The sequence below is a fragment of the Somniosus microcephalus genome, chromosome 3 (genome assembly GCF_052327205.1).
Source record: "Somniosus microcephalus isolate GS21.2 chromosome 3, FLI_Smic_1.0, whole genome shotgun sequence".
Taxonomy (NCBI): domain Eukaryota; kingdom Metazoa; phylum Chordata; class Chondrichthyes; order Squaliformes; family Somniosidae; genus Somniosus; species Somniosus microcephalus.
The window spans coordinates 28,536,555-28,563,251 of NC_140989.1; the positions used below are offsets into that span (position 1 = coordinate 28,536,555).

The 26,697-nt window shown below is 43.1% G+C and overlaps 1 protein-coding gene across 3 annotated transcripts in view; it reads right to left on the reverse strand.

Moving 5' to 3' along the window:
* Positions 1–26,697, reverse strand: part of tarbp1 (TAR (HIV-1) RNA binding protein 1) — a 260,477-nt gene that overhangs the window by 224,538 nt on the left and 9,242 nt on the right. For all 3 annotated transcript variants that reach the window (XM_085979767.1, XM_085979769.1, XM_085979770.1), the window contains exons 2-9: positions 18,978–19,075; positions 15,715–15,784; positions 13,287–13,435; positions 12,525–12,577; positions 12,334–12,431; positions 10,364–10,499; positions 9,722–9,818; positions 7,987–8,076 (exon numbers count right to left, since the gene is read on the reverse strand). In XM_085979767.1, coding sequence (XP_085835893.1) covers positions 7,987–8,076; positions 9,722–9,818; positions 10,364–10,499; positions 12,334–12,431; positions 12,525–12,577; positions 13,287–13,435; positions 15,715–15,784; positions 18,978–19,075 — 791 coding nt within the window. The remainder of the gene's footprint in view (positions 1–7,986; positions 8,077–9,721; positions 9,819–10,363; positions 10,500–12,333; positions 12,432–12,524; positions 12,578–13,286; positions 13,436–15,714; positions 15,785–18,977; positions 19,076–26,697) is intronic.

Genomic DNA, 26,697 nt, shown 5'->3' on the forward strand with positions numbered 1-26,697 from the left:
GAGAGTGATAACGACTCCGGGAGCAGGAGACTAAGTTGTCTAAAGTTACACGTGATCGCAAAGGAGGATCACCGAACCATTTGGGTCACCCTCTTGATAGCAGGGTCCCAAGTAAAGATGGAATTGGACACAGGATCAGCCCTAACTGTTATGAATCGACGAGACTATGAGCGGCTATTCTCACACATACCCTTAAAGGACACGTCCATTGTATTGAAGACATACACGGGGCAAAAAGTCTACACCAGAGGAAAAATAAGGGTGCCAGTTAAATACAACGGCAAGGAAACACAGAAACTGTATCTATATATCCAAGATGGAGGACCACCATTATTGGGTCGTGAATGGATCCGAAAAATACAATTGGATTGGCATTCCATTCAGGCGCTAACTGTGACTGACAAAAAGGATGATGACGTCACACCTGGACGACTGTCACAAATTCTAACTGACGCGAAAGAGGTGTTCCAACAAGGACTTGGGACTCTAAAAGGAGTAAAGGCAACGATAAAAATCGAAGATAACGCAAACCCAACATTTTTTAAGGCCAGACCGGTGCCGTACGCGATCCGCCCAGCCGTTGAAGCAGAACTGGAGAGTCTGGAGCGTTCGGGTGTGCTGTCCAAGGTGGACTGGAGCGAGTGGGCCACACCCATCGTTCCTGTAATGAAGAAATCATTGAGCAGCACGCCTGGGGAGTCGAAGAAGGTTCGCATCTGTGGGGACTTCAAGGTAACTGTGAACCCAGTCCTGCACACAGTGCAATATCCACTTCCACGGATAGAAGATATTTTCGCCTCACTATCTGGAGGGAAACGCTTTACGAAGATTGATCTGGCCCAAGCGTATCTACAAATGGAGGTGGAAGAAGCATCTAGGAAATACCTCACGATAAACACTCACAAAAGGCCTTTACCAGTACAATCGACTGGTATTCGGGGTAGCATCAGCCCCGGCTATTTGGCAGAGGGCAATGGAACAAGTCCTGCAAGGGATCCCAGGGATCCAGTGTTATTTGGACGACATCCTGTTTACGGGCGAAAATGACAGTGAACACCTTGCCAACCTGGAGCAGGTGCTCACTAGATTGCAGGAATATGGGCTACAAGCCAACCGCCCCAAATGCGAGTTCTTCAGGAGACAAATCTCGTATTGTGGCCACATGATTGATGAGGAAGGGTTGCATAAGTCGCCAGACAAGATTGAGGCGGGAGTCAAGGCTCCAGCACCGGAAAATGTGTCGCAACTGAGGTCGTTTCTTGGGTTGGTGAACTACTACCATAAGTTCTTGCCGAATTTATCTACAATCCTGCACCCACTGAACACCCTGTTGCAAACTGGAGTAACATGGAACTGGAGTGATGAGTGTAAGCGTGCCTTTTAAAAATGTAAATGCCTAATCACTTCAAAAGAAGTATTGGCCCACTACAACCCAACACTGCCGATTCGGTTGGCATCTGATGCATCTCCCTACGGCATTGGAGCGGTGCGGTCACACAAATTCCTTGATGGTTCAGAGAGGCCAATAGCCTTTGCGTCGCGCTCATTAACTTCAGCCGAGCGTAACTACGCCCAGATTGACAGGGAGGCCCTCAGCCTGGTGTGGGGGGTGAGGAAGTTCAATCACTATCTGCACGGGCAGAAATTCACCCTACTGACTGATCATCAGCGCCTGGTCTCCATTTTTAACCCAAAGAAGGGCGTTCCGGTGATGACGGCGCAACGGCTGCAAAGATGGTCACTTTTTCTAGGGGCACATCAGTACGACATAGAGTACAAGGGTACGAAGCAGCATGGAAACGCTGATGGGCTGTCGCGCCTACCGTTGCCTACGGTGGAGGAAGCACCTGCAGTGGACCCTGTTGAGATATTCCATGCGACCACAGTCGAATGTCTGCCTGTTACAAACTCCAGTATAGAGAAGGAAACCCGAAATGACCCGACACTCTCTCAGGTCTATGATTTGACGGTGAAGGGATGGCCAGCACATGGCGACTCACTGTTGCCAGCATTCTCGACAAGAAGAGAACAGCTGTCAGTGTGCCGGGGGACCTTGATGTGTGGATCCCGAGTGGTAATTCCACCCAAGTTAAGGGATAGTGTGCTCAATGAGCTTCATGAGGGTCATCTGGGAGGGGTAAAAATGAAAAGCCTAGCCAGGGCTTATGTGTGGTGGCCGGGAATCGATAAACAAATTGAGGACCTGACCAAGAGCTGCTCAGGATGCCAGAAAGTCCAAAATGCACCACCACAGGCCCCTCTACACCCATGGGAGTGGCCCTCATCTCCATGGCAACGGGTACACATTGATTTTGCTGGTCCATTTATGGACTCAATGTTTCTAATCGCCGTGGATGCCCATTCGAAATGGCCAGAGGTCATCAAAATGTCCTCCACCGCCACGGAGAAAACTATTGCAGTCCTACGGACCATCTTCGCCAGGAATGGCTTGCCAGAACAGATTTGCTCCGACAATGGGCCACAGTTTGTGTCCGAGGATTTCCGGAGGTTTCTGAGGAATAATGGGGTGAAACATTACACATCTGCCCCATATTATCCAGCCACAAATGGATTGGCTGAGAGGTTTGTTCAGACCTTTAAAAAGGCAATAAAGGCGATGTATAACGACGACATACCACTACAACACACCACTACAACACAAGGTGGATAATTTCTTGTTTGCTTACCGGAATGCGACACATGCAGTCACCAACCAAGCTCCAGCCATAATGTTCTTCAACCGAAGGCTAAGATGTCGCCTGGATTTGCTCAAACCAAACATAAGACGAGATGTTGAGGATAAGCAATTCCAGCACATCAATGAGAAGCCAACCAGGAGCTTCAAGATAGGGCAACCAGTCTTGGCCCACGACTACCGAACAGAACAATGGCAACCAGGAACGATATGCACACAGCAGGGACCACTAATGTACACAGTGGACGTTGGAGAGAGCATCGTGAGACGCCATGCTGACCAGATTCTAGAGTCACAGGAATAAGCCAAACCTATACCACGAGCATGTGCACCTGGTAATGAACCCGAAGTACAGATTGCGTCTACCTCAGAAGCAGTGGTATTGGAAGCTGACGAACCAACCAATGACAATGAGCCAGAATTGACTCCACCGCAAGAACAGGATACTCGAGAAAGGCGCTATCCAGTCTGGATCAGGAAGCCTCCTCAAAGACTGAACTTATAAATGATTATTTCAGTTGATGTTTATATTACAGAGAAAATTGTAATTGTAATTAGTTATTATTTAGTTGTTAAATGAATGTTATGTACTGTTTATCTAAAAGGGGAGGAATTGTTGTGTATGTACCTTTAAGAGAAGAACTGATTTTATACTGCAGTACCGGCAGTGACCACCCCTGTATAAAAGGCCCTAGCAGGCTTCTGTACTTCAGTCTGACGTTACTCTCTGTTCAGTAAAATACCTGTTTATTTGTTCTCCCGCAGTCCGTGTATTATTGAGGCGCGGACTCAACAATCCCCTCTCATTCTTCTAAACTCCAGCGAGTATAAGCCCAATCGACCCAATCTCTCCTCATACGTCATTCCTGCCATCCCAGGTATCAGTCAAATCACAGTTCTGCAATTTGTCCCTAGATTAAGCTTTATTTGCAAAGTTACAAAACCCTCGCCAAAAGTGGCTAACTTTTTAAAAAATGGAACGATCTATTAAATTTCAGTTTAATTAATCGAAGTGTCAAAAATCCAGCGCAGTCTCAACAAATTTCAGATGAATTTGCATCTTGATAACAGATCAAGTAATAATGTAGGCAAGATTTTTTAAATTAGTTTTACCCTTTTCAGCATCTTTGGTTTGCTATTACTGTATTATTAAATTCATTATTGCATAAGAGATTACATATTACTGAACAGTTTAACCCCCTCGTCTCTAAATTATAAGTAAATCAAAATTCAATTGTGTTGTATTATACATCGCCACAATGGGCCAACAGGAACTGGAAAGACCCTCACCATCTCCAAAAAGCTTCGTAAAAAGATGTCTCCAGGTTGCATCTCTCATTTTCTGATTTTTTTCCCCACCCGATACATCCGCCAATCAAACACAGGACATCACTGCCAGTTAACTAGATAAAAAGGTGAGTTTGTAGATAAACAGCTGTTCTTGCTGTGAAGCTGGAAGATCTCCACAGCTTTGACAGCCCAGTGAGCCACCAACCAAGTGATGGCTTCCACCTAAAATCACAGACCGCCAACGGCTCGATCTTAGGAGTGGCATCATATCCTCAGAACATGCCAGCGCATTTTTAAACCAGCTCGATAAACAAATTGCCTTACTTCATGTTAGTCTCATTTTGGATCATGTTTTGGGGAAGAAAATAAGACATTTTTGTAGCATTAGTGTTGTCCAAAGGTAAATTGAACAAGTGGTGGGATCAATATACTGGCCATTAGCATGGCCACTTCCGATTCTCCGTTATGCTTGCTACATACAGTGCATTATAATTAGAAAACTAGGAAAATTTGAGTAAGTTCTCAACAGCAAGCTAGATGATGAAATTTACGGTGTATGGCGCCGATCCCGCTGAAAATCTGGGCCTAAGTTTCTGATCCAGCCAAAACCCAGACAAAGAAAATATCTTGAGCACCAACATGTACACAACCATATCGAGAAGGCTAAATGTGCCAATGTATTTTCCAATAAGTACCATATTACAAAACTGTACTTCAGAGTAATAAAAAATCCCTTTTCCCAAAAGAAAATTAAAATATAAAATTCAAAAAAAGTTATAAAACCTAGAATGAGAAAATCACAAAGCACAGGCCTTAATGAAAAGTGTGGAATCTACATTATAAAAGAGACACAGGAGAAGCAAGAACTGCACAGGAACGTGACAGAAAATGTTATGCTGACACACCGAGCACACTACAATTACCCAAATCACAAAACAACAATGTTTGTTTTAAATAAAGGGGAAATGACCAGTTTTGGATGCACATCGCGAGGACTTCCACAATCTCTAGTCCAAGTAACTAAGATTAGGATTATTAGTTAAAGTAACAACTTTTACTGTTCAGAAGGTTGCCGCCAACAAACTGCACTGTTATAGCAGCTTTCATATAAAACAGCCCAATTAATTTTTTGTGGGTAAGGGGGCTTGGGGAAAGTAAAGGGAGGTGGCCGTAAGTGTTGTCAAAAAGGCGGCCTTTGATAAGGATCTTGATGGTGGGGAAAGTGGAAATGCAGAAGGTTTTATGAAGAGACTTATCGAGTTTGGGGCATGAGAGAGAGAGAGAAATTTCTGCCTCCAACAATGGAGCAGGTTGAGAAGCAAACTCATTGTAGACTAAAGTGGAAGAGTGGAGAGATTATGTTGAGATGTACATATGGAAAAGATTATAATTGGTGGAAAGAGGAGATCACTGTTTTTAAAAAAAAAAAACAGGACATTTTCCAAGTTGATGCACCGTGGAAGAGCCACCGATTAACGTGGATGACAATAGGCGTGCAACACATGATGCAGATAGGAAACAGGTGATAGGAGTTCTGGACAAGTTTAGTTGGATGCTCAACCACCCACACAACCAGCTCCTGATCTGAGCCAACCACATTTGACATTGAGGCTTTACCGCAATGAGAGAACAGAAAGAGAAACTGAAAGATATTAAAGTCATCCCATCCTTCCTGTGGTTGGCTTAAATGGGGTTTACAGAGGCTTTGGAACAACCTTCCATTCTATATTCTTAGCATAGGAAAGATGTATTGAATGGAAATGGAGAAAAAAATTCCTTTAAAAATAGATTTTCAAATCCAGTGTATACAACAACAACTTGCATATATATAGCGCCTTTAATGTAGTAAAGGATCCAAAGGCGCTTCACAGGAGCGTTAGCAACAAAATTTGACACCAAGCTGAAAAGGATTATTACTAGTCCTAGTCCCTGTAGGGCTACCCTGGATCAGGCATATTCCCCAGACGTTCACTTTCAACTAAAGTTAGAGGTAGCCGATCCTAAGGATGCTTAATTGGGTCTAAAAGGTCCAGACTATCTCTCCCTAAAGATGGTACCGTCCTCCAGATAGCACTTTTAATAAGTTTAGCTAGACTGTAGCCTACCGGATATTATGAGGGTCCGGAAAACTCCCCCAGAATTCTGCAACTCCTCACCAAAGAGTGTACAGAGATTGAGTTTGCGACTTTGATACAGAAGTACTATGTGAGACAATTCTAAAAATATATAGATTTATTTAAGAACCGACATGTAATTTCAGTAAGTATTTCAATCGTGACATTAACAGTTCCAAATACAAAAACTTACAATCCTTATTATCAGAGATCTTTATTCTCAAATCTTAACTTTGTTACATTTCTTAGTCTTATTCCAGGATATCCACCAAAATCAAATACAAGTACCTTGCTCCCCGAGAAAAAAAGAGTTGAAGACTTTCAGAGCTTGCCTCTGAAGCCTGAGAATCGCTTTGCCCCTTCAAGCGAATCTGTCTTCCCACTTGAAAGTCCAATTTTTATACTCTTTCGCAGTGGTATATCCTTTGAAGTTTTCTGCTGGTGTAAGCTAATTATCTCTAGTCATTTTTCTGTTGACTTCTGCAATCTTTACAGTCAGATCAGCTTGTTGCATTAAGAATTATGTCTCCTGTGTAGTTTTAATACAAAAACAATGTGATGGCTGGTGCCTCCCCCACTTGATGCCATTCTTACCAAAGTCTTCTGTTTGTATCTTTTGCATTTAGAACACCTCGGCTGGTTGCACCATTGTTTTCTTGGCTACCTCCGTTGGTTGCAACACATAATCGTGTCTCCGTGTTTCATTTGATGTTATTTTTACAAAGGCATATGTTGTTTCTTCTTTTAGGTGTTTCTTTACAAAGTGTACTTATAACACCTTAACAGGGTATATGCCATTGTGTTCTTTCCAAGCTGCAGACTTCCTGGAACATTAACCTTCTACTTCAATAAGGCTATTGTCTCAGGTGTCAACAACTTATCTTATCTCAAAAGCCTGTATGTTGTTCACAGCTTTAGATTGTTGAGGCTTCCAGATTTTCAAACCTAGTATGTCATGTTTTAAAGCCAGAATATTTCATAGAATGGTGTATTTTTCTGAATATGGCATATTCCTTCACAAAGCCACATGAGATATTAGGGCAGATCAAAGAGGTAGATTTTAGGAAGTAACTTAAAGAGGAGGAAAAAGAGAGGCGGAGAGGTTTAAGGAAGAAATTCCAGAGCTTAGGGCCTCGGCAGCTGAAGGCACGGCCGCTAATGGAGGAGCGATTAAAATCAGGGATGCGCAAGAGGCCAGGATTGGAGGAGCGCAGATATCTGAGGGTGGTAGGGCTGGAGGAGGTTACAGAGATATGGAGGGACGAGGCCATGGAGGGATTTGAAAACAAGGATGAGAATGTTAAAAACGAGGTGTTGCTTAACTGGGAGCCAATGTAGGTCAGTGATGGGTGAATGGGACTTGGTGCGAGTCAGGACACGGGTGGCAGTTTTGGATGAGCTTACGTTTATGGAGGGCGGAAGATGGAAGGCCAGCCAGGAGTGCGTTGGAATAGTCATGTCAAGAGATCACAAAGGCATGGATGAGAGTTTCAGCAGCAGGTGAGCTGAGGCAGGGGCGGAATCGGGCGATGTTACAGAGGTGGAAACAGGCGGTCTTAGTGATGGCGCGGATATGTGGTCGGACGCTCATCTCGGGGTCAAATATGACACCAAGTTTGCGAACAGTCTGGTTCAGCCGCCAGGCAGAAGGATGGAAGTGGATTTAATCTCCCTCCTCCTCTTTAAGCAGCTACTATATAAAAACATGTAAATATTTAGATGCAACACTTTCAAAACACTGCACAATATAGATGAGAGAACAGTGACCTTGAAATGTTTTAATGAAAGTTTACATTGCAAGACACTAGTGACAGCTGGCCCAGTAATACTTGGTTTCTACTCTTGACATATGGACCTACCCTACATTAGGTAATTTTTTTCTCCTACCTCCGTCCACAATTTTGTACCCCGAGGTAAAGCCTCCTCAGTTCGAATGGATGCCAGGAAGTTTGAAATGTCAGACAGTGTCACGTTTTCCTAAGAGGGCAAAAAAGAAGTTGCTTATTTATCTTCACTGGCAGAAAATTCACTTCAGCAACATTGCACTGACAACATTACAAACTAAAATAATCAGTTTAAACAGGAATCACTTACAGATCTCAAGTATCTCTTTAAATGTGGCATGGGTGTGAAATCAGCACATACTTTTCACCACCACCTTCTCAGGGGCAATTAGGGATGGGCAATAAATGCTGGCCTTGCCAGCGATGTCCACATCCCATAAACAAATTTTTAAAAACTTGAGGAAAAGTGAAGTGAATCTTGGAAAGTCAGAACAGAGGAGATGTAATTTCAACCATGGACAGACAAAGGAGTTCCCATGTCCACCCTCGGATAGAAGAGCATGGGGGGAAAAATGAACAGAGCAGACAAGAACAGCGGCATCTTCACCAGCAAAGAGCAGAAGTCCAGCTTCTTAGCTTTTAAAATACTAACAAATGTAAGCAGAGGGTACAGCATTTCATCTTTTGGATGAGACGTTAAACTGAGGCCTACTCTCTCAGGTGGACGTAAAAGATCCCATGTCACTATTTCGAAGAAGAGCAGGGGAGTTCTCCTCCAGTGTCCTGGCTAGTATTTATCCCTCAACCAACATTACTTAAAACAGATTATCTGGTCATTACAACAGTGACTACACTTCACAAGTATCTCATTGCCCGTAAAGTGCTTTGGGACGTCCGGTGGTCGTGAAAGGCGCTGTTTAAATACAAGTCTTTCTTTTTTTTAGTTAGGTTTCATTCAGTCACTGACGTCAACTGTTACATGAAGAGATTATTCACAAGTAAAAAAGACTTGCATTTATAGAGCGCCTTTCACGACCACCAGACATCCCAAAGCGCTTCACAGCCAATGAAGTACTTTTTGAAGTGTAGTCACTGTTGTAATGTAGGAAACGCGGCAGCCAATTTGCACACAGCAAGCTCCCACAAACAGCAATGTGATAATAACCAAATAATCTATTTTATTGTGTTGATTGAGGGATAAACATTGGCCAGGACACTGGGGATAACGCCTCTGCTCTTCTTCGAAATAGTGCCGCGGGATCTTTTACGCTCCCACAAACAGCAATGTGATAACCACCAGATAATCTGTTATCCATGGATGTTCTTGCCATGGAGGGAGTGCAGCGAAGATTCACCAGACTGATACCTGGGATGGCAGGAATGACGTATGAGGAGAGATTGGGTCGATTAGGCTTATGCTCGCTGGAGTTTAGAAGAATGAGAGGGGGTCTCATTGAAACTTATAAAATTCTAACAGGATTAGACAGACTAGATGCAGGAAGGATGTTCTCGATGGCCGGGCAGTCCAGAACCAGGGGTCACAGTCTAAGGATAAGGGGTACCATTTAGGACAGAGATGAGGAGGAATTTCTTCACCCAGAGTGGTGAACCTGTGGAATTCTCTACCACAGAAGGCAGTTGAGGCCAACTTATTAAATATATTCAAGAAGGAGTTCAAATGGCCTACTCCTGCTCCTATCTTCTATGTTTCTATGTTTCAGTAATGTTGATTGAGGGATAAATTGGAATTACATTTTTAGGGATAGCTCCCCTGTTCTTCTTCAAAATAATGCCATGGGATCTTATTAGTGTTAGCTAAAGAGTACTAATTCCCTTACCACATTAGTCAGGTGCATCGCAGTTTGTAGAAGGTAACACTGAGCTGCTCCTCGCAGCAACACTTGGTGATTGGTCAGGGTGCAACGTACTACTTCTCTGTAAAGTACAAGACGTAAAAATAAAGGGCAAATGTCAATGCATATTTTTCACAAATGTAAATGATGGGCTTTTAGTCAAGTATGGTCCTTCACAGAAGCTTATAAAAGGATATTGCAATGGCTTCATATTCCATTAATGTTTTTGGTTGTAAGTGTTAAGCACATTCCATAACACAATAGAAGGATCACACCATTAGGTGTTCTTTGCACTGAAATAATTGTGTATTCTACACTAATCTACCACCAAACAGTGCTGTTTTTCAGTAAGCCTCTTTCTTTTAAACCTTTGTTTAAAAAAAAAGTCCAAAATTTTCGGCCCAACCAGTCCATGTTGGCATTTGCCCCACCATGTGAGCAAATAGTCCTAATCACATTTACACACCCTGTTCCCATATCCCCTTTTCATTCATCCAACTATGCAATCCAATCTCCAACGTTGACCTAGTTTCTGCCTCAATCACTAACCCCATTGTATGGCAAAACGCACACAGTCTTCAATAGTTCTGGGTAGAGTTAAAACTAATTTCTTGCAAACATTCTTACCGAAGAGCGTGAAGCCCTTCTACTCCCCAAGTTTTGCGTGATGGGATGTGCACTAGGGCTCGAGAGATGAAGAGTATGGGGATTGCGCACCAGTGCTTGGTGGCCATGCTCTTAATCAACTTCATGAGAAAGTCACCTAATCAAAAAGGAAATAAAACATTTTTTGGGCTTCCACACAAACCAGGTCAAAATACGACAACATACAGCACCTTTTAAACAAACTGCAAATTCTTTTCAGTTTCCAAAGCTTATGGGTTTGATCTCAAATATGACAAGTTATAATGCATTAATACTAAAGAATTTCAAGATACATTATCAATGCAAGTACAATATTTTTATGCATAAATGTTGACTTAGAATTATTCTGCTGTTTGAATCCTATCACTAACTTACATTGGAAAGTATATCACGTCGCATAATTTCATCTTCATGATTGTAGCATTGTCCATCAGGTTAGCACAGGGCATGATCCCTGAAATACTTGTATAGTGTGAAATAATGACTTGTTTTGTGGTGGTGGATTTCTTGGATCTGCACAGACATTTGCTGAGCACAGTATCTGGAGGTCTGTTTGTACAGACACCTATCCAAACACAATAGCTTTTTTTTTTGTGGGGGGAGGGGTGAGGGAGGGGGGCGTTAAGAAAAGGAAAGCAAATCACAACCAATGTTCCCTGTAGGCTGCACTATTCTCTGTGCGGCCTATTTCTTTCAATGCACGGTTCCTTTAAATTTCTGCACATGCCCGGTATTGCCGATGTAAAATCTTGCGAGCGGCCTGCGCGGGACCTTGCAGATTGCTGCGCAGCTGCGCATGCGAGCAGCTTAGAGGGAACATTGATTACAGCTAAAAAACATTTCCAAACTAACAGAGAAAACAAAATCAAACAAAAGGATTTTTAATTGCTCTAGTTGCAAAATAATTGCACATTGATGATTTTTTAAATTAAATTGGTGAACCGCATTAAACAGCTCCCTGGAATGGTTAAGTGGGTAAATGCTATAGTATAAAGACATGCATAGACCAGGAAAGCCCCAGGTTTAATCCCCGATTTATGCGGTTAGTGGATCTCCGCTGGGACAGCAGTGGGAGTGAGCTACGGGGGAGGAGTAAGGAGGGGAAAAAAAACAAAAGTCAACTAGGGTTTCCACTCCTGATCACAGCCTAGTGATTTGTTCACGGATATCAGGTTAAGATAGGATAGTGTTCATGTGATGCTCCCCATGGTAAAATAACCTGCTGGCATGGCTAACAGCATCAAGCACTGGACAGCATCAGGAAAATCTTACTCCAGCATGAGCCACGAGAGATGGGGAGAAAATAAAAGCATGAAAAACTAATGACTGCAATAAATTTTGGGTAAGATTTATGGTTACCAGTCCCTGATCATTATTCAAATTACACCACAAGTGCACTATCATGGTTAGGATTATCACTTGAAAAGGGTGATTATCATTTGCCTGTACGGTACACAGGCAGCATCACTTTCACTGGGAACCAGATGCGCTTCTCTTCTCTAAATAGCTGTCAGAATTTTTTGACTTGCATATAAATTGGGACCAATACTATCATAAGTGACAACAGCCATGCAACTCCAGTACAACAGTCAAGACCACAGAAATAAAACTATTTTAGGGAGGGGAAAAAGCTGTTTATTGTTTACTTCAGTTACAGAATGCTGTAGATAATTATGGATCCGAGGTTCGTTACTCTAGGTCACCAACTAAGTGACTCAAACAGATGGGAGACACATGACTAAATACTGACAAATTACCATATAAAGCCCAAGTTACCTTAAACAGTAGAATAGGAGCACTGAAAAAATCAGTGACTATAATCAGTACAACTTTGATTATTTTTCCCCCCAACACACCAGTTTATCTATGTGCTGTCCTGAATCGAAAGCATCGTTACAATGCAATCGAGATGGCCCTTTACAGAACAAGTTCTATAAATCAGAAGTACTTACCTTTGAATTCTTCAGGCACATTTTCTACAAAATCAGCAAACAATGTCTGTAACTTCACACCTAGAACAGGACAGCTGCCAATGATCTGATCTGGAGATCTGAAAAGTAGAAACGCAGTTACATGTCAAAACAGATAAAAAGATCACATAACACGAATAACAGGAAGGTAAATTAAGGAACTAAAGATTTACCTGCTGTAAAGTGTACTTTCTGAAAGAGCATCCATCACTGGCCCACAGATAAACTTAAAGTTTAAAAAAAACTTAATTAGTAAAGCTTAAAACCTAAAAAATAAAATGTATGTTTTGAAAGAAAAACAGGACAATGAAAGATAAAAAGGACTAGAAGGGGAAATAGAATGGATTAAAAAGATACATATTTTTGAGAACTTTTATAGGATATAGGATTGTCTCCATTCTTCGAGTGAAAATACCCATTAGACACACTTCCCATGTCACACAACACGCTAAACACCATTCTTGAATGTTGATCACTGAAAGCTCCAGTGGCAGGTCATGCAGGTTCTGAAACAAGATGCCAACTGACGTAATAAAACTCACTACGCACTTGGTTCGAGCATAAAGCAAGGCTTTAAATCAACTTGTTTCAGAACATGGAGGTCTAGTTGTACTTCGCTAGTTCCTTGTCTTACAAAATGTCCCTGGAAAGCTGGGGCCGACGCCAGAGTATTTATACTCCTTGGATGGCGCCACCAGCTGGCCGTCCAGCGTTATTTCACGAGTAGTTTCTTGATGAATGATGAGATTTATAACACCAACATTACCTGATGTTGACCAGGATCACAGAAGCTTGATTGAAGCGACAATACCCAGTAACCCACATCGTGAATAAAGATAGGATTTTTCTATTTTTGTTTCCTGTTGTGAGGTAAATGGGGAGACTGCTGCCAACAAGTTTTCGTTTACCAAGTGCAGCAAATTTCAAAAACTTACCTCAGATAGTTCTTGAGTTCGGAAAGGATATTTCACGACGCCAAGATCCAGAAAATGGAACAGGCCTTCTTTCATCGCAGTTTTGTTTTCACTTTCAAACATTCGCTTGTAAGCACAAAGGAGCCAAGATGTGTGGAAAAGTGAATTGCCTAGGTGATATATAAACACATCTCATTAATCAACTTCAATCGATGATTTTCTTCCAGCCATCTCTTCCCCCCCCCTAAAAAAAAATATACGTTCAAAATCTAAATCCAGGTAACTCAAATCCCTTCAAATTTAAAATACTATATATTTAATAATCTGACTTTCTTTCTCCCCCCACCCCACCGACCCCTTTTTTTTTTTTTTTTTTTTTTTTTGAGCTCTCCATGGATTAATTTTCTTCTATTATCTTCTGGCTATGCCCAAGCTCAGACAGACTGTTCTGGTATTCATAGCTACCCTTCCTACCAAATGTGATTCAAGATATAGTAAACTAGGCAAAATCAGAAACAAATTAGACACAAGTTAAAAATGTCCTTATGCAATGACGTGAAGTTTCTCTTAACACATAACAGAAGTGCCTGTTTTTCTCTGTAATAAACCGGATAACTAGTAAATAAGATGATTGGTCTTTTAAGGGCTACAGTTATAAAGAGCAGAGTGTGGATTAACTACTGCAGCGATCAAAAGCCAGTGCTAATTGCCTACATAGGAATAAATGACATGGGGGCAGGAGGGTGATAGGGGAGTCCAAGGTGCTTAAAACAGAGTTTAGGTATATTGTCTGAAACTAAAAGAGAAGCCAAATTAAGTACTTTCAAAGTGTGGTCACTGTTGTAAAGGAGGAGATGCAGCAGCCAATTTTCCCATGCAGACTTTTTAAAAATATAACGGCAACAATTTGAACTTATATAGAGCCTTTAACATAGAAAAACCATCGTAAAGTGCTTCACAGAGGCAAAACTCAGATAAAAATGGATGCCCAGATGTCAGGATCAAAAAGGGCCTTAAAGGAGGAGAGGGGAGTGGAGATGCAGATGGTTTAAGGAACAGAATTCCAGAGTGTGAGGCCTGCATAGCTGAAGGCACAACCACCAATGGTGGGGGGGGGGGGGGGGGGGGGGCAAACAGAGGGGGTGGAGGGGGAGGGGGCATGCACAAGGAGCCAAAATCAGAGGAACAGAGGATTTGGGTCAAGCAGGGTGTGGTGGGGTGGTTGTAGGGCTGGAGGAGATTAGAGACATAGGGAGGTGTGAGGCCATGAAGGGTTCTAAACACAAGGATAAGAATTTTAAATCTGAGGCGTTGGGGGAACCAAGAGCCAACAATGGTCAGTGAGGACAGGGGTTATGGTTGAACAATACTGTGTGCAAGATAGGATATGGGCAGCAGAGTTTTGGATGAGCTGAAGTTTCCAGAGGATGGAGTATGGGAGGCCGGCCAGGAGAGTATTGGAATAGTCGGGTCTGGAAGTGACAATGGAATGGATGAGGGTTTCAATGGCAGGTAGGCCGAGGTAGGGGCGGATGTGTAAGTAGGCGGAGGGTGAAGAGACTACAGCATAGAAACTGGGTCAAATAGGGCCCAGAGGTTGCAAACAGTCTGGATCTGTCTAGGACAGTGGCCAAGGGAAGGAATGTAATTTGCGGCAAGAGTACGGAGTTTGTGGCAGTGGCTGAAGATGATGGCTTCCGTCATCCCATTGTTTAACTCGAGGATTTTGTGGCTCATCCAACACTGAATGTCAGACAAGCAATCTGACAACACAGAGGCGGTGGAGGGGTCGAGAGAGTTGGGTGTCGTCAGCGTACATGTGGAAGCTGACCCAGTGTCTGCGGATAATTAAATGTATTCTCAGAAAGTTCACACTTCCAAGCAGAGCGAATTAGTTATAGTTATAGAGTAAATCAGGCATCCTCCCGCAACCCCCCTACAATCATCTTTCATTAAAAGAGAAATCTCGGACTGAATAGAGCAGCAGATGGTTACTTTATATGGCACTATATTGACACATCAAACTCCAGCATGGCTTGGTGCTCAGAATAGCTAGTCATACCAGTGATGAGTTGTTAGTTCTGAATCAGGACGTTAGGTGCAACAGTTCTGAGCAATACAGTACTTGTTTGAGGGATATGAAAACGCATGTACACACACACACACCACAAACTATGGGGAAATTGCTACTTTATACTCACAGCTAGATTATAGTGCATAGATAGATGGGAGTGCTTTTTTTTTAAAAAAAACTTTAAAAGTATATACATCAATAAGCAAACTAAAATGTGATCCAGAACCAGCGCAGCGGCCCAGTTAAGACATATTTATGATGCGGAATCATGCGATACAATTAAAATTCTATAAGTGGATTGATCTGATAACTTCAACTTAGCAAGTTATGGTCAGCACCACCATAAGCAGAATTACAATGAAGTGTCATAATCACCTTTGTCATTGGAAACAGTGGCATCCATTAGGCTCTTAAGCCGTGGCAAAATTGGTCTTATGACATGAACCTAAAATACAAAACCAAAGGTTTAATTTATACAATTATTCAAAAAAAAAGTGAAGCATTTTTGTCTAAAATTTAGCTTGGTATCAGCTTCTTTCATCGTCATGATGCATACATATGAATACATGGAAAGGATAGGAAAAGACCATCTGGTCCAACAACCACATGACATCCAGACATGGGACTGCCAGGGACCCACATCTCTATCCCCAATCTCCTGGGAGTCAAAAAACCAAAAGGAGGAAAAAAAAGCCAATTTAGGAAATTGCTCTCCAACTCCCAAGGGCAATTTAGCAAAGCTCCAGGAGACGTACCACAATTTACTCTCTATAACTGGAAACGTACTCTTCTCTCAGGAACTTGTCCAGTTTCCTTCTGAAGAAATGCAGGGAATCCATACTCATCACATGCCTTGGTAATCTGTTTGAGGGTAATGACTCGACACGTAGCCCGAGGATTTTATATGCATGCAGCCATATCTAATCCTTTTATCATTTTTATAAAACCTCATATTTCCACTAAACTTGTGCTTCTCTACTGAAAACAGTCCCAACTCCTGTAGCTATCATAAGAGCCCAAAATCATAGAAACATAGAAGATAGGAGCAAGAGTAGGCCATTCGGCCCCTCGAGCCTGTTCCACCATTTAATGAGATCATGGCTGATCATCCAAATTCAGTACCCTGTCCCTGCTTTCTCCCTATATCCCTTTAGCCTTAAGAAATATATCTAACTCCTTCTTGAATATATTTAATGAATTGGCCTCCACTGCCTTCTGTGGTAGAGAATTCCACAGGTTCACCACTCTCTGGGTGAAGAAATTCCTCATCTCTGTCCTAAATGGCTTACCCCTTATCCTTAGACTGTGACACCTGGTTCTGGACTCCCCGACCATCGGGAACATCCTTCCTGCATCTAGTCTGTCTAGAATTTTATAAGTTTCAATGAGATGCCCTCTCATTCTTCTAAACTCTAGGAAATATAAGCCTAATCGACCCAATCTCTCCTCATACGTCATTCCTGGAATCCCAGATATCAGTCTGGTGAATCTTCGCTGCACTCCCTCCATGGCAAGAACATCCTTCCTCAGATAAGGCGACCAAAACTGCACACAATACTCAAGGTGTGGTCTCACCAAGGCCCTGTACAACTGCAGCAAGATATTCTTGCTCCTGTACTCGAATCCTCTCGCTTTGAAGGCCAACATACCATTTGCCTTCTTAACCGCCTGCTGCACCTGCATGCTTACCTTCAGCGACTGGTGCACAAGGACACCCAGGTCTCGTTGCACTTCCCCTTTTCCCAATCTATTGCCGTTCAGCTAATAATCTGTCTTCCTGTTTTTGACACCAAAGTGGATAACCTCGCATTTATCCACATTATACTGCATTTGCCATGCATCTGCCTAATCACCCAACCTGTCCAAATCATACTGGAGTTTCTCTGCATCCTCCTCACAGCACACACGCCCACCCAGTTTTGTGTCGGCTGCAAACTTGGAGATATTACATCTAGTTCCCTCGTCTAGATCAATTATATATATTGTGAATAGCTGGGGTCCTAGCACCGATCCCTGTGGTACTCCACTAGTCATTGCCTGCCACTCGGAAAAAGACCCGTTTATTCCAACTCTTTGCTTCCTGTCTGCCAACCAGTTCTCTTTCCAAGACAGTGCCTTACCCCCAATCCCGTGTGCTTTAACTTTGCACGCTAATCTCTTATGCGGGACCTTATTGAAAGCCTTCTGAAAGTCCAAATACACCACTTCCACTGGTTCTCCCTTATCTATTCTACCAGTTACATCCTCAAAAAATTCCAGTAGATTAGTCAAGCATGATTTACCTTTTGTAAATCCATAGTGACTTTGTCCGATCCTGTCACTGTTTTCCAAGTGCTCTGTTATTAATTCTTTTATAATGGACTCTAGCATTTTCCTCACTACCGATGTCAGGCTTACCGGTCTATAATTCCCCGTTTTCTCTCTACCACCTTTTTAAATAGTGGGGTTACATTAGCTATCCTCCAATCCATGGGAACTGTTCCAGTCGATAGAATGTTGGAAGATGACCTGCAATGCATCTACTATTTCTAGGGCCACTTCCTTAAGTACCCTAGGATGTAAATTATCAGGCCCTGGGGATTTATCGGCCTTCAATCCCGTCAATTTCCCAAACACCATTTCCTTACAAATACTGATTTCATTCAGTTCCTCCCTCTCATTAGGCCCTATGTTCCCCGACATCTCTGGGAGGTTAGGTGTGTCCTCCTTTATGAAGACAGAACCAAAGTATGTATTTAATTGGTCAGCCATTTCTTTGTTCCCCATTATAAATTCCCCTGATTGACTGCAAGGGACCTACACTTGACTTCACCAATCTTTTTCTCTTCACATATCTAAAATCTAGCTATCACTTTGGTCATTTTCAAGTAGGGACTGAAATTGTTTATGTGCCTTTTATGATTTATCCACGATGACCCTCAAGTCCCTCTCTTGATCCATATAACTTAGTGGGTACCCAGGGACCCAGCTATCAGGGAAAGTGAAAGTACTCTTAAGAATGTGTGAGTTAAGAAAAAAAGACTTGCATTTATATAGCGCCTTTCACAACCACCAGATGTCCCAAAGCGCTTTACAGCCAATGAAGTGCTCTTTTGAAGCGTAGTCACTGTTATAATGTAGGAAACGCAGCAGCTATATAAATGCAAGTTGTTGCTGTTGTTGTTGGAGTGGGACTTGAACCCACAGCAAGCCATGAGTGCTACCAATTGAGCTTTCAGTTTTGGACAATTAACCTCGAAGGATTGGTGGGGGTATAGTGCAGATTCACCAGAATGATCTTTTATGTCCACCCGAGAGCACAAACGGGGCCTCAGTTTAATCTCTCATCCAAAAGACGGCACCTCCAACAGTGCAGCGCTCCCTCGGCACTGCACTGGAGTGTCAGCCTAGATTTTTGTGCTCAAGTCTATGGAATGGGACCTGAACCCACAGCCTGCTGGCTCAGAGGTGAGGGTGCTACCCACTGAGCCACAGCTGACACGAGAGTAGTCTGAAACACAAATGCCATACATGTAATCCTAAAGTTTATTCCATTATTTAAACTCATGTTGATGCTTGGGAATGGAACACTTTCCACTATAGAGATGTGGCAGTTTTCAAAATGACAAGTGTACATTAACTAGACATGAACTACTCACTTGGTTTTCTTCCAGTGTCTCCATTATTAAAATGTAATTTTCCCACAACTGTACAAGTTGTTTGTTTTTTTCACCCGACCACCAGAAAAGACACGAGTCTAAAATAAAAAGGTTCAAATTAGAATGGGACTGAGAAATTGGCATATTTGAGCCAACAGTTACACCAGGCAAATTTACCTTCAAATGTCAAGATATGCAACTCATTTGGAACATAGAAGATAGGAGCAGGAGTCGGCCATTCAGCCCCTCGAGCCTGCTCCGCCATTCAATGAGGTCATGGCTGATCATCCAAATTCAGTACCCTGTCCCTGCTTTCTCCCCATATCCCTTGATCCCCTTAGCCTTAAGAAATATATCGAACTCCTTCTTGAATATATTTAATGAATTGGCCTCTACTGCCTTCTGTGGTAGAGAATTCCACAGGTTCACCACTCTCTGGGTGAAGAAATTCCTCCTCATTTCTGTCCTAAATGGCTTACCCCTTATCTTCAGACTGTGACCCCTGGTTCTGGATTCCCCCACCATCAGGAACATCCTTCCTGCATCTAGTCTGTCTGATCCTGTTAGAATTTTATAAGTTTCAATGAGATCCCCTCTCATTCTTCTAAACTCCAGCGAGTGTAAGCCTAATCGACCCAATCTCTCCTCATACGTCATTCCTGCCATCCCAGGTATCAGTCAGGTGAATCTTCGCTGCACTCCCTCCATGGCAAGAACGTCCTTCCTCAGATAAGGTGACCAAAACTGCACACAATACTCAAGGTGTGGTCTCACCAAGGCCCTGTACAACTGCAGTAAGACATCCTTGTTCCTGTACTCGAACCCTCTCGCTATGAAGGCCAACATACCATTTGCCTTCTTAACCGCCTGCTGCACCTGCATGCTTACCTTCAGCGACTGGTGCACAAGGACACCCAGGTCTCGTTGCACTTCCCCTTCTCCCAATCTATTGCCATTCAGATAATAATCTGCCTTCCTGTTTTTGACACCAAAGTGGATAACCTCGCATTTATCCACATTATACTGCATCTGCCATGCATCTGCCCAATCACCCAACCTGTCCAAATCATACTGGAGTTTCTCGGCATCCTCCTCACAGCACACACTCCCACCCAGCTTTGTGTCGTCTGCAAACTTGGAGATATTACATCTAGTTCCCTCGTCTAGATCATTAATATATATTGTGAATAGCTGGGGTCCAAGGACCGATCCCTGCGGTACCCCACTAGTCACTGCCTGCCACGTGGAAAAAGACCCGTTTATTCCAACTCTTTGCTTCCTGTCTGCCAACCTTTATACTTGTGGATGAAAAGGTAGCCTTCAAATCCATAGCTTTTCTTGCATTGAACTTCTATAATATTGCCCACCAATGCCCTAATTCATGCTTGTCATCTCCAAACCTTGACGAATCCAATGCTCTCTTGGCCAGATTCCCATCCTCCAGCTCATCCAAAACTCTGCTGTCCGTGTCCTCTCACACCAGGTCCTGGGCACCCCTCACTCCTGCCCTCAATGTCCTCCAATGCCTCAAATTTTAAATTTTCATCCTTATGCTTAAAATTCCTCCACGGCCTCTCCCATCCCTACATCTAGAACCTCCTCCATCCCTCTAACCCTCTAACCCCTCCCTGATATCTGCATTTCTCTGACTCCGGCCTCTTGTACAAACTCCACTCCCCGCAATTCACCATTGGTAGCCATGCCTTCAGCCTCCTTGACTGCACTCTGGAATTCCCTCCCTTGACCTCCCCGTCTCTCCGCCTGCTGCTCCACCTTTAAGACCTTCTTTAAGCCCACCTCTTTGACCAAGCTTTTGGTCGGTCCTCCCAGTATTTCCTTCTTTGGCTCAGCATCCATTTCCTTATGCCTCTTTGAAGCACCTTGGGTTTTTCGATGTTAAAGGCACTACACGGGTGCAAGTTGTTGTTATAGAGAGAACCAAATAATATTCATATAGGAGTGATGGTACAGTATTTCACTTTAATTTATCCTAGAATTAAAATCTACAAGGCAAAGAAACAGATTTTCTTTTAAGCATAGGAGGAGTCCCTTCCTGCCTGTGCTGAATTTAAGCTCCACCACTGCTGATTTTACATAGTCCAATTTTCCTGCGTTTTAATATTATTCTTAAAAAATAACCAGTACCCTTTTGAATGCCGTAATGAATCTAGCATTAAATCATCATTTGTGGCAAAGTATTCCATATTCTGATTAGTCTGAAAAAGTTTCTTTCAATGTTCCTTTTTAATGTAGTGTGCACTTACATTGCCATGGTGGGCTCTTCTCTTCAATTTATCACCAACATAAATAATCTATATTTATCCTGTTTATTCTTATCATTTTGAACTCCTCTGTTAAATCCTCCCTCAATCATCACAGTCTGAGAGAACACAGCCCTAGTTACTCTAACCTTTATTTCTAACGCCCGATATCATCCTGGTAAACACAGGAAACTTTCGTTTAACCGGAGGTTAAAAGTCCGGAAAGCTCCATCTACCGGCAAAATTCAGGAGCCGTTTCCTGTAAGTGTTTTTTACTTCTCGTTGCTTTTTTTTTTTCCAGTCAGGCTCTGCAAGGTCTAGCTGAAGCTGTTGCTTAGCTACAGAGACGCTTTTAAGCTGCAGCCGACTGTTTTGAAGCTGTTGCTAAGCAACAGGGTTTGTTGATTCACACGGAGCTCAAAAGCTCCGTATGTTTTAACATTAGCGCTGGTTTCTATGGCAGTTTTGATGGTACGGCACCAGCTCGGTCCCGTCAGTGCCGGATACCAGAAAGTTTCCTGTACTCACTGCACTCTCTCTGGGGCTGTTCTAGCTCTCCTGTTGCGAGGAGCCCAAAATCATGTACAGTACTGAAGACGTAGCCCAACTATCATTTTAGACGTAGCCATCATGACATCTTTGCTTTTGTGCTCAATCCATCTCGATATAAATTCCCAAATCTCATTTGCCTTTTTAATGGTTTTTAAAAAAAATCTTACTACTCATTTTTTGGATTTATGTAATTGTCCGTGTCCTTTTTTTGCTGTGAGAAATTTAGCATTTAAGTTATAATTCTATACTTTATCCTTGTTCCCAAAATGCAATGCCTCACATTTTTCCATATTAAACAGTGTCTGCCACGTATCTGCCCATTCTCCAGGCCTGTTTACGTTCTTTTGTAATATGCTTCATTCTTCTTGGCATTTCGCTACTCCTCCCACTTTGGTATCTGCAAACTTTGATGTTCAACCTTTTATTTTTACAATAAAGATCATATAATAATGTTACACACACACACACACACACACACACACACACACACACACACACACATCACAGACACAAAAAGACACACACACACACACACACACACAGACATCACAGAGACAAAAAGACACACACACACACACAGACATCACAGAGACAAAAAGACACACACACACACACACACATCACAGAGACAAAAAGACACACACACACACACAGACATCACAGAGACAAAAAGACACACACACACACAGACATCACAGAGACAAAAAGACACACACACACACACAGACATCACAGAGACAAAAAGACACACACACACACACATCACAGACACAAAAAGACACACACACACACACATCACAGAGACAAAAAGACACACACACACACACACAGACATCAGAGACAAAAAGACACACACACACAGACATCACAGAGACAAAAACACACACACACACACACACACACACACACACACACACACACACACACACACACACACACACACACACACACACACACACACACACACACACACACACACACACACACATCCGTACAGCCACTTTCTCCTTTGGCCTTGGGCCTTAATTTTCTCAACCAATTCCCTATGCAGCATTTTATCAAATGTTCGCCAAAGTCTCCATAAACTACATCTAACATATCTCCTAATCCATATGTTACATTATTCTCTCAAAAAATTCTATAATGGTAGTTAAACATGATCCATATTCACTAACTCTAATCAGTCTATGCACACTTATTTTATCCCTAATTATGGTCTCTAGTAGATTTTCCTAGTACTGACACAAGTCTAACCAGTTGATTGTTCAAAAACGAGAAAGGGATAGGCCACGCAACAGAGGGGCAATATTTACCAAGCTCCAGTCCTTTAGCACATCTGCTGTCTCCAATGAACTTTGAGGTCCACTACTTTCTCACTAACCTGGGATGCACATCATTTAGTCCTTAATATTTAGCAATTTTAGCACTCTCAACGTCTTAAGAACCATTTCCTTATTAATGCACATGCTATTAGTTGCCTTTCTGTTTCCTCAGTCTGTCAGCCATGGCTCAGTTGGTAGCACTCACGCCTCTGAGTCAGAAGGTTGTGGGTTTAAATCCAACTCCAGAGACTTGAGCACAAAAATCTAGACCGACACTCCAGGGCAGTACTGAGGGAGTGCTGCACTGTCGGAGGTGCAGTCTTTCAGATGAGGCATTAAACCAAGGCCCCGTCTGCTCTCTAAGGCGGACGTAAAAGATCCCATGGCACTATTTCAAAGACGAGTGAGGGAGTCCTCCCCGGTGTCCTGGGGCCAATATTTATCTCTCAATCAACATCACAAAAACAGATTAGCTGGTCACCATCACAATGCTGTTTGTGGGAGCTTGCTGTGTGGAAATTGACTGCCGCATTTCCTACAACAGTGACTACACTTATAAAAGTATTTCATTGGCTGTAAAGCGTTTTGGGACGTCCCTTGTGCCCGTATGCAGCAAGACCTGGACGACATTCAGGCTTGGGCTGATAAGTGGCAAGTAACATTCGCGCCACACAAGTGCCAGACAATGATTATCTTCAACAAGCGAGCATCTAAATACCGCCCCTTGACATTCAACAGCATTACCATCGCTAAATCCCCCAACAGCAACATCCTGGGGTGGGGGGGGGGGGGGGGGGGGTGGTGATCACCATTGACCAGAAACTTAACTGGACCAGCCACATAAATACTGTGGATACAAGAGCAGGTCAGAGGCTGGGTACTCTGCAGCAAGTGTCTCACCTCATGACCCCCCCAAAGCCTTTCCACCATCTACAAGGCACAAGTAAGGAGTGTGACGGAATACTCGCCACTTGCCTGGGTGAGTGCGGCTCCAAAAACACTGAGGAAGCGCGACACCATCCAGTACAAAGCAGCCCGCTTGATCGGCACCCCATCCACCACCTTAAACATTCACTCCCTCCACCACTGACGTACCGTGGCTGCAGTGTGTACCATCTACAAGATGCACTGCAGCAACTCGCCAAGGCTTCTTCGACAGCACATCCCAAACCCGTGACCTCTACCATCTAGATGGGCAAGGGCAGCAGGCACATGGGAACACCATCACCTGCAAGTTCCCCTCCAAGTAACACACCATCCCGACTTGGAAATATATCGTCGTTCCTTCATAGTCGCTGGGTCAAAATCCTGGAACTCCCTCCCTAACAGCACTGTGGAAGTACCTTCACCACACGGACTGCAGCAGTTCAAGGCGGCGGCTCACCACCACCTTCTCGAGGGCAATTAGGGATGGGAAATAAATGCTGCCTTGCCAGCGATGTCCAGATCCCAGGAACAAATTGAAAAAATAAATGCAAGTCTTTCTTCTTCCTTTTCCATCTACAAGCCTTTGATATCATCTTTCACTCTCCTCTGTAAATACCAAAGCGAAGTTTTCATTAATCTACACTGCCATTTCCATATCTAGATGAAAGACCTTGCAGTTATGTGGCCCGTTTCATGTTCTCATCACATCCCAAGCTAATAATTACTGTTGAAGTGTCGTCCGTATTGGTATATAGGCAAACACAGCAGCAGGTCTCACAAACAATGAGACTGACCAGATAATCTGTTTTAGTTGATTGGCCGGTATTTATCGCTCAGGACACTGGGAAAACTTCACTCTTCTCCACCTGAGCAGGCAAATGGACCATCAGTTTAACATCTTATCCAAAAAATGCCACCTCGGAGAGTGCAGCGCTCCCTCAGTATTGTATGAAATGTTAATCTAGAAAGTGGGCTCAAGTCTCTGGCGTTGGGCTTGACCCTACATTGTGATGAGGTGGTCTGAACCAATACAAAATTTCTTCTGGCATTGTGCAAAGCGCTACGACAACAATTAAATCCTGATAGCTGAAATTTTGGCTAAACCTTTTGCATCTTAGATATGCATTAATGAAAGAATGGAAAAGATAATCAAGTTTCCTGACTGCTTTTACCTGTTGGGTATGAGGTTATCTTCTGTATCTAGAAAGTGTCCGTCACTGACTATACCATGAAACTTGTTGAATGTTAGCTAGAACCACTACATTTTATTGAAACTGGTTGGTAGTGTAATGTCCCATTGTAAAAGTCACTGTCCTGATGACAACCCACCAGCTTCTGACGCCGCGGGTCCTTGCTGTGCACAAATTGGCACTACTGGCTGCTGTGGGGACAGGTTTACAAAGTTACTTTCCTCAAGTTCATTCCTAATGATTGGCAAAATAATGGAATCAACTATCGATGTCAGAATAAGTTGCTGAGTTTATGGTGTCACTTAAAAAAAAAAACAGGCCGGCTTATTTCCAAATTAGTGGGGCCTCTTACATTTGCACACACTCGGCACTTTGTAGCTTTTGCCCTAATCTCACTTAGCACTCTCTCCTGTATATAACAATCTGTCCCTGGGGACTTAGAGTTTTGAGCCCTCGGACCCCCAGAAGAACTTCAAGTACCAATATGGAATGACCTGTCCGAACTAAAAACGTCAGTGATATCTTTTAAATTTCAATTTGAAAAATCTTGCTTATATTGCAGTAACGGCAACGTAGTTTAACTGTAGAGCCCCTCATGCTGGGCGGCATGGATTAGATGGTGAATACATAAGAACATAAGAAATAGGAGCAGGAGTAGGCCATATGGCCCCTCGGGCCTGCTCCGCCATTCAATAGGATCATGGCTGATCTGAATCTAGACTCACGTCCACTTCCCTGCCCTCTCCCAGTAACCCCTAATTCCCTTATCTGCTAGGAAACTGTCTATCTCCATTTTAAATTTATTTAATGTTGCAGCTTCCACAGCTCTCTGGGGTAGCAAATTCCATAGATTTACTACCCTCTGAGTGAAGAAGTTTCTCCTCATCTCAGTTTTGAAACGGCAGCCCCTTATTCTAAGATTATGCCCCCTGGTTCTAGTCTCACCCATCAGTGGAAACATCCTCACCGCATCCACCCGATCAAGCCCCCTCACAATCTTATATGTTTCGATACGATCGCCTCTCATTCTTCTGAACTCCATGAGTAGAGTCCCAACCTACTCAACCTTTCCTCATACGTCAACCCCCTCATCTCTGGAATCAACCGAGTGAACCTTCTCTGAACCGCCTCGAGAGCAAGTATATCTTTTCTTAAATATGGAAACCAAAACTGTAATGTATATACCTTTTAAGGGGGGGGGGGGGGGGGGAAACTACTTTTTACAGCTCATGTATACTGTAGTACCGGCAGTGACCACACCTGTATATAGCACGGAGTAGTAATCTGTACAGTTCAGTTCCAGAGTGAGCCATGTTGAGTAAACACCTGTTGTACCGTTCTCCTGCAGTCTTGTGTCTTACTACTGACGGACACAACATTGGCGACGAGACAAATTCAATCCTACCTGCAACTCTGCACACCTCCCAGAGATTCGTTCCTGCAGGCCAGTAGATTGGAGGTCAAGGCC